The sequence below is a fragment of the Nyctibius grandis genome, chromosome 11 (genome assembly GCF_013368605.1).
Source record: "Nyctibius grandis isolate bNycGra1 chromosome 11, bNycGra1.pri, whole genome shotgun sequence".
NCBI classification, from domain to species: Eukaryota; Metazoa; Chordata; class Aves; order Nyctibiiformes; family Nyctibiidae; genus Nyctibius; species Nyctibius grandis.
In genome coordinates, this window is record NC_090668.1 from 18,856,238 (window position 1) to 18,875,106 (window position 18,869).

An 18,869-nucleotide genomic window follows, 5' to 3' on the forward strand; every position below is an offset into this window, starting at 1 on the left:
GAAGCATTTCCTGCTGGTCATGGGTTTTAGATGGGTTTTAGGCATGTGGGTTAACCCCCTCCTGGGGTGGGAGCTGAACAGGGGGACAATGTCCTACCCCAGGGTCCTGCTTCATCTGGGGCTTGGGAATCGTAGAACAGTTTGGGTTGGAAGGGACCTTTAAAGGTCATCTAATCCCCACACCTCTGTTGTCCCCAGGGCTGCACCTTTGGATGCTGGCTGGGGCTGAGCTGGTCCTGTGTAGCCTGGAGCACCCTGTTTGGGCTCCCCTTCCTTCCCCACCGCCTGGCCATGGGACAACCCCCCCATCCCACACAGAAACCCCCCTTCCCCACCGCCTTGCCATGGGACAACCCCCCCATCCCACACAGACACCCTCCTTCCCCCCAAAAAAACAACACCGACAAAGTGCCCGTTCTGATTTCACTCTCTTTATTATTTATCATTCTTTCAAAATAGGATATGTTCAAAAATATAAATAGGTGCAGGGAACGCTGGTGCCCCGCACGGTCCCCTGGAAAGAGCACGTCGTCCCGGGACGGGTGCTGCGCTGCAGGGGGGGCGGCGGGGAAGCAGAGAGGGGCCACAGCCCCCAGCGCCCAGGGCCCGGGTCCCCGGTCTCGGCATCCCCTCGCCTCCCTCCTCCCGCAGCTCCTTCCTCCGCAGCCCCCCTGGCCCTCCCCACCCGCCCCAACGCGCTGCAGCAGTAGGAGGATTCTGGAAAAAAAAAAATAAAATAAAACCCCAAAAGGTGTTGTTCACCTTGGAGATTAAATAACAGAAATAATTACATTGTTCATGGATAAAATCAGGAAAAAATAATCATCTTTATTATTTAACTTAACCCCCTGGCCCTCTGCAAACCCACCCCCCTCCCTGTCCCCGAAGGCATGAAGATAATTGGAACCGGACGGTTAGTAAAAATGCTGAGATCTAATTCGCTTTGCTTTGGTGCTTGGAAAAAACATTAATTTTTTTTTTTATATATATACATAAAGGTGGGTTTGTCTTTAATATAATTTTTTTTTCCTTATATGACAAAAAAGCAACAAGAAGAAGAAGAAATCGACTCTGTTAATATAACTGTTCTGTTATATTATAATATAACTGTTCTCTCTTTCTCTCTCGCTTCCCCCTCGGTCTCTCTCGCCCTGCTCTAATGGGTGGGTCTGTGCACGGCTCTGCCGCTGGGTCTCGACCGGCTCCTGAGGCTCCTCTTGTATAGACTGCGCTGGTAGTTGGAGGCTGCGGGAGAGGGAGGAGAAGAAAAGGCACCTTGTTAGCAGGAGCTGGGACAGAGACGCTGCTTGTCCCGCGCTGGCCGTCCCGGCCGCCGGCTCCCTGGACAAACACGGGCAGCCGCAGGCAGTGCTGCCCAGCGGTGTGTGCCCCGGCGCCAGCCGGCTCGCCCGCGCACAATCGGCCCTTCTCTCGCCCCCGCAGCTGGGGTTGGCTTCACCCAGGGGTGAAGGTGCCCAGTGCCTCCCAGGAGCCTGGGCAGGAGCATCGTCTTCGTGGATGCTTCACAGAAGCACAGAGTGGTTGGGGTTGGAAGGGACCTCTGGAGATCACCTACTCCAACCCCCTGCCAAAGCAGGTTCCCCTAAGGGCACATTGCACAGGCTCGTGTCCAGGTGGGTTTTGAATATCTCCAGAGAAGGAGACTCCCCACCCTCCCTGGGCAGCCTGTTCCAGTGCTCTGGCACCCTCAAAGTAAAGAAGTTTTTCCTCATTTTCAGATGGAACTTCCCATGTTTCAGTTTGTGCTCGTTGCCCCTTGTCCTGTCACTGGGCACCACTGAGAAGAGTCTGGCCCCATCCTCTTGACACCCACCCCTAAGGTACTTGTAAGTGTTGATAAGATCCCCCCCTCAGTCTTCTCTTCTCCAGGCTGAACAGACCCAGCTCCCTCAGCTTCCCCTCTTAAGAGCAATGCTCCAGTCCTCTGATCATCCTTGGACATCTTTGATGCTGGGCCCATCTCTTCCCTGTGCCTGGCCAGGAGGGCAGCTCTGCTCACCGGGTGGGCATGGGGATCACTTCCCCATCTCCCCCACTGCCCTACCAGTCCCTCCCTGATCCCCTGGGACAGGGAGGGACATATCCATCAGCGGTGGGATGTGCTCAGGGCACAGGAGGGGAAACAGCCCTGTTTGGCTGGCAGGGACAAGGTTTCTGCCTGATCTTTGCTGCCAGTCTCCCTTGAAGCTGGCACCACTCTGGTGTGATAATTGCAGGAGGGTTTTGATGGAAGCAGCAAAAGCTGGTTGGGAACAGCCCAGGTCTCTTGATCACTGATGGTCTGTGTCAGGAGCAGCCTGCGGCAGAGTCAAGAGAGTCAGCGGCTTGGTCCACACCACACAGCCACCCTCGAACATCTCTTCCATCCTTCCATCTCCTCCCTGGGGTGGAGGTTTGTCCTTTAAACCTGTATCGACTTTCTCTGGCCGTGGGACTGTTGCTTTAGTTGGAATTGCCCAGCTGGACCAGAACCTGGCAAGGAGGCCACTGGACAGATGTGATTTGGCTGAGGCCGATGACATTACTGGGAAGCTGCAGGCGAGCAGGGATGGGACAGGGGTGTAGGCAGGGCTGGGAGTGGGCTGGGACACCAGTGGGAGAGGACTGGCTGCCGTCAGCTGGAGGCCTGACAGGAGAAGGGCCAGGAGCCCAGCCCTGTCCCTTGGCTTAGCTCTGCCGCAGGGCTCCTGTCTGCTCCCAGGGCAGGGGGGTGCTGGGGAGGGCACGGGGGGACCACAGGTCCCCCACCCCCCTATTCTCTCTGCTGATGCAGGTGGTACCAAAACTCACCCTTTCAGAAGCTGTTTCTTTCTCTTTCCTTTCTTTAAGTAGCCTGGGCCCTTGGTAAGCTCCTTGTTACCCTTTCTTGGCTCTGGAGCTGCCCCTGCCCTGCCTAGGTGGAGGAGCCTCCAGGGCAGGAATTACCCAGGCTGCCTCTCCAGCAAGGCCCCGTGGTCCACACCTGCCCAGAAGATACCAGCTCCCATGGCCCCATCACAGGGGGGCTTTCAGCAAGTCAAGGGACCACGACGTCCCCTTCTGCCTTGGCTCGGAGCTAACCTGCACCCTAAGGAGATGCCCCCCTCATTCCCAGCTCCTTCTCCCAGCTGCAGGGATGCATCAGCCCTAACCCGAGGGTGAAGGGGCCGAGACGTACGGTTTATGCAGGATATCCGCGGCTCCTCCCACTGCCCGTTGGGCTGGCACCGAATTGTGGGCACGTGGCGCTGGATGTAGCCTGGGTTGCACTGGTACCGCACCATGGAGTTTATTTCATAGCGGTCTTTCTTCTGGCCAAAGGTCCTGGCATTCTCCACCACGGGGGGGTCCCTGCAGGCCACTGCAGGAGGTGGACAGAGACATAGAGAGCTCGAGGAGTCCTGCCTGGCTGAGCAGGCAGCTCACACCCCGGCAGCTCCTGCACAGCCTCATCACTTTGCTTCTCCCTCACCCTGTCCCGTGGGGTCTCTAAGTACTGGAGAGAGGAAGTGATCAGTGGCTGCTTGAAAGGCGGCCACTTCTGGGGTGGAAAGAGGCAACTGTGTCCACAGCCATCCTTGCGTAGCCCTGAGATGCCGTGGGAGCGATGCCCTCCCCTGTTATTCCCCCCCATGGAATAACATCTCTGATCTAGAAAGCAGGGTGCAGGGTGCTGACCTGTTCCTTTCTTGCAGGTGAAAGGGAGGTGATAGTTGCAGGGAACGTCATTCCATTCGCCTTGCTCATGCCAGATCATCACAACGCAGTCCTCACCCGCCGCGAAGAAGTTATCGGGTTGGTTGGGTCGCCAGTTCTCAAATTGCTGCCAAGAGAGGAAAGGCCTTCACCTAAGGCTAAGCCCTCCCCTCTACTCCTCCTACTTCATCCCTGCTGCTACCTCCCCCATGCATCTCACCAGCAGAGACCACGGGTTGCCAGCACTGGTACTGCAGCAGTTATTTCTATCATGATGGTGCCCAGGAGCTTAGCTGACCAGCTTTACTAGAGGCTCGGAAAAACCGTGAGCCCTCCACTCAACGTCCAACCCAAGCACTCAGCACGTAACTCATGGGGCTCTTCCCACCCACCAGGAACCTCTTCCCTCCCACCAAACGCTAATGCCTGCCTGCAGCTCACCAGCGAGTGCCCATCAGACCAGCGAAAGTCGTTCTCCACAGCTCTGTCGCTGAGGCCAATCCACTGGTAGTCCTGTGCGTGGCCTGGAAGAGCGGAAGGGGGAGAGAAGAGTGCATCATTTTGTTCCCCTACGCCTTGTTGGAAGTGTTTCTTTGCCATTTTAGCTGTCTCTGGTCCTGGAGCCTTTGGGTCATTCGGCTCCTTCTCAGTCACTAGCCCCTGATGTCTTTTTCCCCCCCGCATCGTGCTTGTCCATCTCCCTCCCCACTCAACATGGAGCCACCCACGCTGGCATGGGTCACTGTGCTTGTTGCAACCAGTGAACATCTTGTGAACAAGCCACATCAGCAACGTGGTAGAGCAAAGATCTGTCCTAGCCGAGAAAGGGCCCTCTTCTGCCTCACGGCTGGATGGTTCTTCTTCTCCCACACAAGGGTGAGGCCTCATTAGCAAATATCGGAGCACTAGTGGGGGAAATTGTGTTTTTTACATAATTTTAGATAAATCTGCCCATAGACTCAGAGTCTAATGGATGGACCCCCACCCAGTCTCAGGCTGCCCTCAGAACTCACTGTTCACAAATTCTTGCTCCTCTGGGGTGATGATACTGCTCAGGTGGGCTTGATGTTGTCGGCATCTGGTCTCTGCATCCATCCAAGTCTCCCTCTCTTCAAAGTGCCTGTAGCAGTGTCCCTGGAACTTGATCCAGCCTTCCTCACAGTTTTCCAGGTCTGAAACACACAAAGGAGGGATAAAAAGGAGTTGGTGGATGGGTCCAGAAGCCTTCCAACTCACCTCTTAGCAGCTCATGCTCTCATGGCATGGGACAACACGTGGTCACTTCCACTAAAAAGCAAGCCCTGACACTGATGCCTGTAGAAATCCCAGGGAAAATGATCAGAAGGCATCCAAGACAAGGGCAGAGAGGGGAGCCTATATTGAAGACCCCATGTTTGTAGTAACGTAACCAGTGCTACTAGATAACTTGAGTGGTAGAAACTTATTCCTGAGCAATTCAATCCCTGTGCCATGTTCCTGGACTCTGTTTTTAAGGAAGTGACCAAGCAAGAACCCCTCTCTTCCTACTTGTGCTGGGCTGCAGAGTTTCCTTGCTTTAGAAAGAAACTCCAAAACCTGAATCCAGATGCCCAGAATCAACACGTATGTGTTGAAAAGGAAAGAGGGGAGGAGAGCCCAGGTTTGGGTGGTCACATCGCTTGGTGTAGTTCTGGGGCTCTGGAGAAGAAGCAAGCCTACCAAAGCAGCAGAAAAGAGATGGGGGCAGGAACTTACCATGGTGCAGAGAGAAAATGAAATCTCAAGGAAAAAGCTTGGAAACTGCTAGAGAAGTACAAAAATTTCCCAACTTTTCAGAATATCTTTTACCATCTGAGAAGCACTGAAGAGTTGAACCCATTAATTAGAAAAAATAAAACCACAGATAGGGGAGAGCAGAGTCGGATAGAAAAACCACCAGAAAAGACCTTCAGCAGCTCCCATGCAGTGCAACACCACACATCTGCTCCATGTGACTGAAGGAAACAGAAAAAGAAATGTGTTTAATCTCAGCCTTTCAGATGCCCAATCTACCATCTTTTCTCAGGCACTTGCTGCTGTTGGAGTGGTGGACTTTCATGAGTCCTCATGCCTCCCTCCGTTTCCAGTAAGAATTTCTGTACTCAGTTTTTCTCTACTGTTATTAAACTTGGTAGGTCAAAGAACTTGTCACTTTCAATCACACTAATTCCTCCTAATCCACCCTTCTGGTATTCTTCCAGCTGGAGATTGCAGATGCTTCATAGATGTCGGAAGGGTTGGTAGGTAGTTGAGGCATTAAAATTTTTTCTGCCTTCTTCAACAGATCAAATGGATTATCTGGAAGTAGCTGAAGCTCTAAGAATTCTTGATCTTTTCTTGATCTTTGCAGGCAGATCGCTTGCACAAGGCGAGCAGAGAACACGCTCTGTGTTTTGAGATTTAAGACTTTTTTCCAGCAGTTTGAATGCCACCCGTTGTCATCACAGCCTGGGGATGGCACAGAACATGGCACAGAACCTCAGCAGGACATTTCCTAGGAGAAAGGTCAATTTTTCCTGCATAGCTATTACTTACAGGGAAATATGACAGCAATCGTCCTGGAAAAGAATGATGACAATCTTGTTCCCTGGTAAGGACACTGTTGTGGTGACAAGAAGGACTGGCTGTGTGCACAGACGGCAGAGCTCACCTACGGTATCCTGCTGCTCTTGGAGACCAATAGACGTTATAGAATGGAAGGTTTCCTCATGGGAATAATGAAGATTTACATTCACCACTGAATTTGGGGCACTGGCTTCCTCTTGCATCTCCCACGCCATGGGCCTCAGATATCACAGCCCATAAATCACAGAAGAGAGGAAAATAAGTCTGGCTTGGAACAAACAAGGTCATAAGTGGCTGCCGGGTAGAAAAGCTCTTGTTCTGTTACAGGGATCTTCAAAAACAGGGAGCAGGGATGGGGAGATCAGAGGATGATTAGGTTGAATTAAGAAAGTGATCTTAAGACAGGTGGTCCAATGATCCTGAGCTGCCTTCTTATGGTCTACTCCATATGAACATATTGGAAGCAGAAAGAGAGATGCAGAGAAAGGGGAGGAGAAAATCCAACATACATCATCATTACTCATGCCAAGATGAAGAAGACACTGCAACCATTTTCCTCTTTTGTTTGAGCAAGGCAGGAGAGCTTCCCCTCAGCTAAGCTGATAAAAGTTTGGACTTTCATCAGTTTTAAGAAAAAAAAACAACCCTTTTTTTTTTTTTTTTTCTTGTAGAAACAAAAAGAAGTATTAGTGCAGGTCAGAGTACCTAATTTTGATGAAAAAATAGGTCACTTCATGTTTTCTCAAAGATATACATTCCCTGCTGATTTTGCCACAGGAAGCCACGTTGAAGAGATGACAAAAATGTCATGCTGTGTCAGATCAGTGGAGGTTCCTGGAGTGAACGAGGCTTGTCTCAGCTGCGTCTTCACAGAGAGAAACACAATCATTTTGCATGGCTCAGTTGAAGCATCCTTCCATGAAATTCCAGTCTAGCAGAGAAAGTTTGCCTGGGGTGAAGATGTACTCAGATGTTTCCCTACTGTTACAGATGAAGAGAAAGACCCTTGACCCAAAGAGACAGTGGCTTCTGTGATCAACACCATTACAATCTGTATGCAGCTTCCCTAAAGAAACTTAAAAAAGAGAAAGATGAAGAAGACACCAGAAGCTCCTGCTTAAGAATCTTAGAGGACGTGGTGCTGTGATGAACAAAGTAATCAAAATACACAAGCAAAAGTCTCAAAGCTTTTCCCTACTGTATTTTAAGCTGCTGTTAGAGGTTAGGCTCACTGAGATGAGGGCAGGACTGGTGGAAACACTTGGGATTAGCTTTTTTGGGGGGTAGGAACAAGGTAGTGCAGCAGTTAGTACGATTAGCTGAAGCCAGGTAGGCCGTACCGATCTCACACAGGTCCCCTCCGTAGCTGGGAAGGCATAAGCATTTGAAAGAGTCGATGCCATCGACGCAGGTAGCTCCATTCAGACAGGGGCTTGCGTGGCACTCATCAGTGTCTGCAAGAAATCAAGGGCTTCCATTAGGGCTCTGGGCAGACAACTCCACCAACAGGAGAACTTGTTTCCTTGCTTGTTTAGGAAACAATATCAGTTGTTTTGGGGGAAACTGGGAATTGCTAGGATCTTATTTTAAAACATACTGCCACTGCTGCTGCTGGAAGAATGAAGGGAAGAGACCTGACCCACCCTACAAGGAAGACATTGGTTTTCTGTCACTTGGTGGTTGAACACCACTCTGAAGATACCAGGACAAGCTCAGCAAGATGTATCCAAGACACAGCACTCAGTGTCTTTGACAGCTGTGGTAACTCTTCCTTGTCCGCTGCCTCTGCCTGGTGGAGCGAACATGCAAACTTGTGCCCTTAAGATTATTTCTGCTTTTCTGGAGGTGAACTGAGAAGTTGGTATATGGGAAGAGTTTGGCCTCCAGCTCTCCAGTGTTTCTCAACTTGCTAAATAGCACAAGCCTGGGTCGTAAACGCCACCATTTGGTAGCACTTCCATCCCCTGTCATCTTGGGGCAGAAGGAAGGAAGCATAGATGCTCTGAAGAAGGCTACAGGTAGCCAGTTTGTATCTATATATTGAAAAATCTAGCTTATGATGAAAGCAAAAGTTCTTCTGCCAGTTTCTCTCCAGACTAAGCCTTAATCCTACATATTGAGCTTTGGAATTGGAAGAAGAATCATTCAGAATGGAAAGATTTCAGAGACGTTCAACTCAGAAACAAGAAGGAAGACTAAGGAAGAAAGTGGGAGCACATCCATGCAGGTTAGGTTAAATGATGACTGGTTAGATCCGTGTGCGAGACAACGTTTCTCTCTCTCACACTCAGAGGAAATGTAAGGCTTTAGAAGTGCTGACTAACACTCCATGCTCTTCTTGTGGAAGAGAGGGGTTAGTGAGGAAACATTCAAAGATGATAAATGTGCTGGCTATGGAAACGCCAGAGCAGAGCAGCAACTCCCCAGGGTCTGTGCTCATCTTCTGATTGGGGTATATTCGGTTGGATATTCTCTCCCTGCAGAACCATGGCCTAGCTGCTCAGTGTCCCCAGCCATATGAGAGCAGATGCTTGTTATACCCCATGTGGCTGTGTAGTCCCTCAGTGGCCAATCTCTGATGTGTCAACTAAAAGCTGACATGTTCTGTAATGTACCTAAGTGGTGGAGAAAACTCTTTCTGATCTTGGATGGTAAATTGGTTTTTGCTTTGGAGCATGAAGGTTGTCATCTTTATTCTAGGCTGTATCACTGCGAGCAATGCAATTATTCCTCAGATGGCTGATGAACCTCTTACTCCAGTTTCGCTGTTCTTCTCTGAAAGAAGGAATTTTTCCTCTGGATTGCCCTTCTAAATTCACATGAATGTTTTCTGGATTTCTTTGTTCACTGCAACATGAAAAGAATTGGAGATCCTGTTTCCATGACACTAATAAATACTTTCCAGAACAAAATGGGCATTGTGGGCCTAGCATAAGTGAAGAGTTGAACTTGTCTGGCTATTGCTTATTAGTCACACTTCGAGTTCCTAGAAGATAGAGAGCATAAAGGAAAATGAGGTGTCCTGAGGGATGATTACAACTCTAGAGGGCCCTTGGGCTTCCCAGCAGCAGTGACAGCAGAAGTTCCTGTTGATTCCAGTGGGCTCCAGCTGAATAAGTAAGGAAAGGCTCTCCTTGGTCCATTAGGCTCCATGAAGTAGAAAGCACGCTGCAGAAGTGTTGACAAAGCACTTATGAGAGATAAAGCAGAACATTTAGCAGGGAATGATGAGTCTTCAGCTGTCTTTGGCCACATGGTCTAAAACTTGGCACGTCCAAGATCTCTTCTGAGATGCAGGAGGCCTGTTGTGAGTTGCCGTCCTGGTCTTGGAGGAGGAGGGAGCAGGCACACATGTGCAAAGTCATTGCCACAAATTTCCAGCTGGAAAATAACACTGGAACAGATTTCTTTTACAGATATTGTATATAATATGATTGCACATATTATATATGCTGCAAAACCAAATCTCTGCATATAATGTATATGTTATATATCTCTCCTTACATATACATATATATTTTTATATATGACACGTAGAGAAAGGGTGTGTACTTGTAGGTAGTGTTGGAAAAACAGACAACAAATACAAGTGAGACACAGACAGGGTTTTTTTCCCAGAAGTGTGCTGCAAATGGCTGGAGAGAAGATGTTTTAAACACATGGTGATCATAAATACCGAACTCCCCCTTCAGGCCATTGGGCTGTCGGGGCAGTGACCCTATCTCCTGGATGTAGAATCACCTCACCAAGCTGATATCAGGAAACTCAAACATATCAGTTGGGTTGGCGGAAGCGTTGCTACTGCTGGCCCTCACAGAAAATCTGTGTCTTGGAGGTCTTTTAGAAAAGTAAGTTCTAAATGGTAGAATTGGCAGTGATGTTGTCTCTGGAAATGCTGACAAGCTGGTTTGTGGGTGTTTCTAGGATATCGCATCAAAGTCATAGGATTTACAGGAGGTGAGAACTCCAGTAAAAAAAAAATTCCCATCTATCACGCAACACTTGGCTATTTTCTTCATAACCTTTTATACACCATAATTGTGTCCACTTCCACAGAGTTTAGAGCCAGATGAGGTTAGTAAATCACTGTACACTTCTTCAGCCAGCTGAAAAGCCTGTGGCATGCTAGGTGTCCACAGCACCAGCTGCCAGGTACCCTGACATCCAAGGATCTCACGCAGACGTGAGCTATTTATTTGCTTGGCTGAGCAGTCATTCAAAAAGTCAGCTCTGCTTCGAGATGCAGCTCAAGTGCTTATCAACTGACAAGAAGACAAGACTACTGCTATTATTACCCAGCACTAACAAAGGACAAGCGATACGGCATGGGATGCAGAACAGAGGCAGCCCTCGCTTTGGAGAGCTTCAGCTCTAAAACGAGCACAGGAGAGAAAATGCCTTGTGGTGCCGAGAATAGGAAGCCCATTTAGAACATATTATTGACTCACTTCTTGAGGATAATGCAAAATTAGCAGCTCTTCAGAAGACGATTGTACTGCAGTTAATATTACCCAGAAGTTGCAAAAGATTATTCAAATCTATTGTCACAACTGTTTCTATTTTTTGCTACTAATAGGACCCAAGGTTTAATTTCTTGATTTTTTTTCTAAAAAATAAAACAATTAAAACAAAGTGCCCAAAGTAAACAGGGTCTTGCATCTGGAAGATGTAAACTGTTGGCTGGAGAAAGCAAGGGGAGTTACATAGCTACAATGCAAACTTTGAATTTGTTTCACCATTTTCTTCCTAAGATTTCTTTTGCGTTGCCAGATATATACTATATTTAGTCAGAATTATTTTCTTTTGGTGCAATTAAACACAACATAAGTATTCTCTCAATGGCTTTGAAAACAATTTGCCATACTAGATCATGGAAATTGGAAAGAGAAATCCTTTAGAAATGAAAGAGAAATAGATTGCTCCTGGTTTTGCTCAGAAGGCAAATGGCATTCAAAAGTGGACATGGAGTGTCAGTGGTGAGAAGGAAATGCTTTTAAATCCTTCATCCCAAGCTAAGAATACAATACTAGAAACAGTGTTAATACTTTTTAAAACAATATGGTCTGTGCATTTCTCTCAGTGGCAGCCTGTGTGGAAGATGAGCAAGAATACCCATTAAAAAAGGTCAGCTCTGTGCTTAAATCATCTGCTAAGGAGAAGCAGCTTGTGAACAGTGAGGATGCTATCACCCAAACCCTGAACACACTGTATAGTTTTCCTGAAGCTGTGAGTAACTGTTTTAGAAATAGACCCTAGGATTTAAACTCCTGTTTTTGTTCTGCAGAGGGAAAAAGCTAAGACAGAAAGGCAAGGCATTTTCAGGATGCCCAACACTCCCTGTTGTGCCTCTCATCCTTTCTTTATAGGCCTCCTTGTAAGTGCCATTATCCAAACAGGGACTCAGAGAGCAGCTAGATTATTATCTTCCAGAGACTGAGGAAAAAAAAATCCAAGTACAAATTAAATTTGCTTTTCAGAAGCTCCTGGGAAGTTCGAACTGCCAATCTGATAGCTCAAACAGCGAAGGAAAACATTGGAGCCATTGTAGGGTGATCCCCCTACAAGAAATGAATAGGAGGAGTCAGGGAAAACAGTTCTCTCATATTTTAAGTAAAATGCTAGCATCGAACATCACATAGCCAGCTAGAGACTTATCACGAGCAATGAAGTCATTAAAATAATTAACTACAATAATTAAACCAAAGACTGCATGCAGCAGAAGGGGCAGATATTGCTACAGCCTTAAAGAGCTCTATTCATCTAGAGAACAGCAAGTTTCCAGAACCTGTTGATGGGCTGGCACCTTTGATTTGTCCAACACTCTCATGGAAGGAGAGCTCAGGACATTTGGACATATCTGCCTCTGAAATAGTACGTGTAGAAGTAAACTGACACGTATATAACACCAGTCCAGGACTGTAAGCTGCCTCTTCAGAGAAAGGTTTTAATTCAGCTAATAAACTTCTGATGTAAACCAGACAGTATATCCAGGAAACATCAAAATCATCTGGTCAGCCAAAATAGTCTGTGATTTTGCTTGTCTCTCAGACAGGACTGGTACCTCCATCTCCTTCTTGAGACCATATTCTTTATTCCACATTAGGTGAAACATTATTAATCAGGTGAATGTTTTCTAGAATTTTTTCTTCGGTGTTGATCTTTTCTGGACCAACAAAACTACCCCTTGGTCTTCCAGGGCACAAAGAATGAGGAAAGCCCATCAAGACCTTCACTCATTTGGATTCTAGCCTTCCGCTGTGTTGGGGCTGTAGGCAGTAGACCTCATGAACTCATTTTACCAGAGACAAGCAAAGCTTAACATTAATAGCTGCCATTTCAGCATATTTCTCTTTTTTCCCCCAACTTGAGTGAAGTTTTTAAGTCATTGACTGGTCAGAGTGCTCCAAACCACAGCCTTTCACTGAAGTGCTAGCATGCTTTTTTCAGCTAATAATTATTTGTCTTCAAACGTTACCAGAAGCATAAAGACCCGCTGAGTTGGCAGATCTCTGGATGAAGAAGCCAAGCCTACGGACAATTCTCCAGGCTTGTGGGGTTCCTGTCCTTGCAGAGGAATCAAACTGCTGACTAAAGGCATGTGCATGCGTAGCCTTCAATTTGGTTAAATACTAAAAAATACTGGTGTTCCAAGTGTTAACCTTCTGTCTTCTTGTGCTTCTGGTTCTGGCTTTTGGAAAGAAGTAGAGGCTACAGCAGAGAAGAAAAATACGATTCTTCGTAAATCATCCCACTAAAAAGGCTGCTGGACCTAACTGGAACCCTTCAATGACAAGACAAGAGGGCAACAGCCACATGCCTCCCTGCTCCTCACTCAGCTCCTTCTGTAAGCTGAGCTAGCTTCACCCGTGCTTTAATGTTAGTCAAAATTAATTGCACTTAGTGGGCATCCATTACATCCTAAAAACTGAGCACAGCACAAGGCACAGATATTAGAACTGATCTTTTTGCAAGAGCTAAATTTCAAGACTGGGATGCTTCAGGTAAAAGGCAGCCACAACATGGGAAATAGCATTTTGGGTTCCAGCATATGGTTCTTCCTTGTAGACTTTGCATATTCACAATCCCCAGAGTACTGTAAAGAGTAAGAACCCAAAAAAGGAAATCTGTGATTATTTTTCCTTTTTTTTTTTTTTTCTTCTTTTGTCATCACTTTGCTCTAATTCTCTAGAAGAAGTTTGCCTTGTTGGAGGGGTTTTGTAAGTTCATGGTCAATACACTTTCTTGCCACCTGGATGAGCTTCCTTCAGACCATGACCAGGACTGTGTTTAACCCTATAGGGACACCATAGTGAAGAAGCTTACCAATAAAAAGACAAGTTTTACCCTAAAATATCTTCCCTGGTGGGAGCACCAGCCACACACATGTACTCAAGCCCATCTCTAGTTTATATTTGTACAGTCTACAATTAAACTTCATGCAGTCGTCGCTTACCTCTCCCTGTCACCTGCTAAGAAACCCCAGCTGCTACATCATCATCTCTGTGTCTCTCAAATACACAACATGTTCCAATTTCAGAACATTTTTAAAGCTTCTTCACACATGAGCTGCTGAACACATGGTTTTCTTTCAAAATACTTCACAAGAATGTTGGCTAACAAACGCTCCGAAGAATCTGGCAGTCGCCTTGTGGGTAATTTATAAAAAGAAAAATCAGTGAAATAAAACCATACTTTAGGGCCAATATTTTTTTTAATTTTTTTTTTTTTTTCCTGAGCCTCACTGACTAGTTTCCTTCCTTCCCCTCAACCCTGCCTTTGCTGACTTGTTTTTGTCTTCAGGCTTGGACGTGGCAGCAGGCATGGCCCAAAAGCAGAGCCCAGTAGGTGTGCAAGGAGGGCTTTTAGGTGTGTAATTCCTGCAGCACCCTGACAAGCCCTGGACACCGTGCCAGGCTGGACCAGTGCTGCAGGAACAACCCCGCTGACCTGCCCTCACCCACGCCTGCAGCATCCGCTGTGCAGCTGCTCAGCAGAGACAGACAGGACCTCAAATGTGTTACGAGCAGGACTGAACAAAGGTTTGTGATTACCTGTTTTCTCAGAGGGAGAGATTTGACACAGAGGGAAATGCAGTGACTCATTCGAAACACTTTGGGGATGGAAATGAAGTTAGAAACCAGGCTGAGCTTCAAAAAGCCCTGCACTTACAGACCCTTCCTGAGTCCAGAGCTACCTATGCTGAATGGTGTAAATTAACCAAAAAGAAGCAGTTCATGAGGTAATGTGGGAAGGGAGTGGGATTAATATTTCTTTTGCTAGAAGGAACTGAGCAAATCTCTATGTGGTACATTTTGTACCACATATAAGCAATGTGTCCTACATGAACGTGCGACCCATTGAGAACTGAGCGTATGTGGGACCTTCATACAACAGCACACGCACTGATGGTTTTGAAACACAATCTGCCCCCAGGAGCCTGCTCCTGATTGCAGCAAAGTGAAACCAAGCTGTGGCCAGCGATGTCACGGGACATCCTGTGTAATCAGGACCGGGCTCCTCCCTTGGCCAAGAAGCAGTCACCAGCAAGCACAACAGCGTCCCATCTCATTTTCTTCTCATTGTATTATCCCAATGCCTTAACAGCATGTGAGCGCTGCTCGGGGGATGCTCATCAGAAAGCCAGCGGAGTGTTTTCACCATAAATGGTTATTCAGATTTAAATATTGTGTCAGTTTGTACTTGGCAGCAAGGGGTCCTACCAAAGACAGAGCACTAAAACACCAAGAAGGGGCAGGGTGGAAGGAAGGGCATCTATCAGCAGAGCTGACAAAAGGTTACAATGCTGTGAGCACCGTCTCACACATTTAGCCCATTCTAGCTGCAGAGAGCAGCAGAAGACGCAGACCAGAGGGCGATCACGCTCTGTGCCACAGGGACCGGAGCAGTTCGCCCGATGCAAACATCGCACTTGGCACAGATGATGCCGAGAGCAGTGATTTTTCTGTCCCCAGCTGGCTTGCTTTGCCTCTTACCCCTCAGCACTGCAAAGCTGCTGATGGCCAGCTTCCCACTCTGGAGCAAGTGCTATGAAACTCTCGGGGATACAGGCAGCAAGTCAATATATCATGGAAAGAGAAACAAAACAGGACAGAGACTTGCAGCCTGTCTTATCCAACTTCTCAGCTGCATCCACTTGCCAGCGTGGAAGTCTCTGACGGGTGGAGCCGTTTTTGCTCTTGTTTCCACATGAGAAGAAAAAACCGTTGTTTTCTCTAGATTATAGCAATGACTAAGAACAATTTCAGAGGGGACATGAATGCCCTAGTGCCTTCCCCAGCTATATCACACCCGGGAGTCTGGTCACAGCGACTCTCAATGACCGCTCACAGAATACTCTTTTTTGAGCCCCCACCTCTGGCAGCACAGAGGGGAGACCTCACCTGTGTCCCAGCGATCACTTGGGTACCCCGGGGGGCACAAGCAGACGATGCCTCTCTCGCTTTCCTGGCAGGTGCCAGCTCCACCGTGCTGCTCACCATGGCTGGAGTGCAGCCACGTCCACCAGGAGCAGCAATTCAGAGGAGTGGCTGATGCCTACTGCTACAGTGCAGTGGGGGAAGGCCAGATATGCATCTCCTGGTGCTTCCCTCAAACTGGTCCTCTGTTACTCTCCCCAGGGGCATGTAATTGCCGTGGGCAGGCAGGAGAGAGGTCCAGGAGGCTTCTGAGGATGCGGTTATGCTGGCTGGATAATTGCATTACCTGCCCAAACGCAGACTATCATTTGTTAAGACAGAAGCTTTTGTACATGACCCGTGGAAAACCGCACATATTTATGGCTTCCCACCACAGTAATATTTTGCTCAAGGCTGCTTCTGTGTTAGTGTTTTCTGCTGTAGAAGAAGCAAAATGTGACAGCTATACCCCCTCCCTCCCCCCCCTCTCCATAGCGTGTTCCCTTCCACACGAGGAGAAGACAGTACCTTCTGTAGTGGGTCCTAATGCGTCTATTGCTTCTTGTGAGACTTGAGGCAGGGCAGCAGTAGTGGTGGCCAGCAGATGAGGATTGTCTAGAACAACAGCTGTCTCCATCTCTTGTCCTGACACTGCGGGAGGGGAGGGCTCTATTTCGAGCTGAGCCTCTTCAGGATTCCTGGGTCCCTGTATTGGTTCAACATCTGGAGTACTGGTACTAATTACAATGTCTGGGACAGAGGCTTCCCCTGAAACACCTGCAACCAAGTGTGTCACAGCTCCAGATGTTGCGCCAGGAATTTCCTTCTCGTTGGGAGCACCAGCAGGCTCACCACTGGCCAAAGACATGGCAGCTGTTTTGACGTTAGCAGCAGGCAATGCGGATGTTTCTCCACTGGTTTCGTGGACTGTGGATGTTGCTATGCTAATCTCAGGAAATGCAGATGTTTCACCCTGGGCTTCTTGACTTGTGGATGTTTCCATTCTAATTTCAGGAAACGCAGAGTTTTCCCCACTTACTTCTTGAACTGTTGATGTTTCTATGCTAATTTCAGGATAAGCAGATGTCTCACCCCTAGCTTCTTGGTTTGTTGGTGTTTCTATGCTAATTTCAGGGAATGCAGATGTTTCTCCACTGATTTCGTGGACTGTAGAAGTTTCTATGCTAATCTTAGGAAAGGCAGATGTTTCGCCCCTGCCTTCTTGACTTGTGGATGTTTCTATTCTAATTTCAGGAAATGCAGATGTTTCCCCACTGATTTCGTGGACCATCGAAGTTTCTATGCTGATTTCAGGAAAGGCAGATGTTTCCCCACTCATTTCATGGACTGTGGGTGTTTCTATGCTAATTGCAGGATAGCCAGATGTTTCACCCCTGGCTTCTTGATTTGTGGATGTTTCTATTCTAATTTCAGGAAATGCAGAACTTTCCCCACTAATTTCACGGACTGTGGAAGTTTCTATGATAATTTCAGGAAATGCAGATGTTTCTCCACTGATTTCATGGACTGTTGAAGTTTCTATGCTAATTTCAGGAAAGGCAGATGTTTCACCACTGGTTTCATGGACTGTGGATGTTTCTATTCTAATTTCGGGATAGCCAGATGTTTCACCCCTGGCCTCTTGACTTGTGAATGTTTCTATTCTAATTTCAGGAAATGCAGACGTTTCCCCACTGATGTCTTGAATGGTGGATGTTTCTATTCTAATTTCAGGAAATGCAGATGTTTCCCCACTGATTTCTTGTATTGTGGATGTTTCTGTGCTACTTTCGGGAAACGCAGAGGTTTCCCCACTTACTTCTTGAACTGTGGGTGTTTCTATGATGATTTCAGGATAGCCAGATGTTTCACCCCTGGCTTCTTGACTTGTGGATGTTTCTATTCTAATTTCAGGAAATGCAGATGTTTCCCCACTGATTTCTTGAATTGTTGATGTTTCTATGCTAAATTCAGGAAATGCAGATGTCTCCCCACTGATTTCATGAATTGTGGATGTTTCTACACTAGTTTCAGGAAATGCAGATGTTTCCCCACTGATTTCATGAATTGTGGATGTTTCTACACTAGTTTCAGGAAATGCAGATGTTTCACCACTGATTTCATAAGTTGTTGATGTTTCTATACCACTTTCTGACAATGCAGATGTCTCCCCACTTGGTTCACCAGATGCAGAGGCCTCACCACTTGGCCCAAAACTGTAGGGAAATGTGACAGTTGTTTCCCCACCCAGTTCCTGTGATACTGTTGGTCTTGTCACAACTTCTACTAAATCAGAAGTGACTAAAGTGACTTCTGGAAGCCCTGAGGCCTCCCCACTAATATCAGTCACTGCTGAAGATTGTCCACTTAGATCTGTAGCTCCAGAAATGTCTCCACTGATGTACGGGATCCCGGAAGGCTCTCCACTGAAATCTCCTGTCCCAGAAGGAAAGCCGCTAGTCTCCACAGCTCCAGACCCTTCTCCAGATAATCCTCTGTCTCCAGAAGGAAATCCACTGACCTCTATCATCCCGGATGGCCCTTCTCCCACCTCTTGTGCAACTGATGTCTGTGTTACAACTTCCACCAAAGTGGTATCCACAAGAGAGACCGTGGGAAAGCCAGAGGTGAGTCCACTTTCCTCTCCAGACAGTAGGCCACTGGTGACATCAACTCCAGAGACTTCTCCACTGCTATCAATCACTCCACTGGGATATCCGCTCATCTCAGGCACTCCAGAAACACTCCCACCAAAGTCTACATGCCCAGAAGGCTGACCACTGATGTCTAAACTCCCAGACACCATGCCTGAAATGTCTTCACCTCCTGAAGGCAATCCACTGATTTCCAAAATCTCTTTTGCTTCTGCTCCCGTAATTGAGGGGGTTGTTGTTACTTCCTCCAAACTGACATCTACAAAAGTAACGCCTGAGGCCTCACCACTTCCATCGATACCAGAAGTAAGGCCGCTTAGGTCCACCAGGCCACTGACCTCATGAGTTCCAGATGGTTCTCCACTGACATCCAGTCCTGAGGGCAAACCGCTGAGCTCAGGCCCTCCGGAGGGCTCCCCGCTGAGCTCAGGCACCCCAGAAGGCTCCCCGCTGAGCTCAGGCCCTCCGGAGGGCTCCCCGCTGAACTCAGGCACCCCAGAAGGCTCCCCGCTGAGCTCAG

General features: G+C 47.6%; 1 protein-coding gene across 2 annotated transcripts in view; it reads right to left on the minus strand.

Annotated features, from left to right (window-relative positions):
- Positions 1–1,156: 1,156 nt before the first annotated feature.
- Positions 1,157–18,869, minus strand: part of ACAN (aggrecan) — a 28,077-nt gene continuing 10,364 nt past the window's right edge. Inside the window, exons 12-19 of one of the 2 annotated variants that reach the window (XM_068409925.1) lie at positions 17,621–18,822; positions 16,224–17,500; positions 7,620–7,733; positions 4,710–4,868; positions 4,138–4,220; positions 3,679–3,823; positions 3,179–3,361; positions 1,157–1,245 (exon numbers count right to left, since the gene is read on the minus strand). In XM_068409925.1, coding sequence (XP_068266026.1) covers positions 1,157–1,245; positions 3,179–3,361; positions 3,679–3,823; positions 4,138–4,220; positions 4,710–4,868; positions 7,620–7,733; positions 16,224–17,500; positions 17,621–18,822 — 3,252 coding nt within the window. The remainder of the gene's footprint in view (positions 1,246–3,178; positions 3,362–3,678; positions 3,824–4,137; positions 4,221–4,709; positions 4,869–7,619; positions 7,734–16,223; positions 17,501–17,620; positions 18,823–18,869) is intronic. The other variant, XM_068409926.1, reaches the window with a different exon arrangement.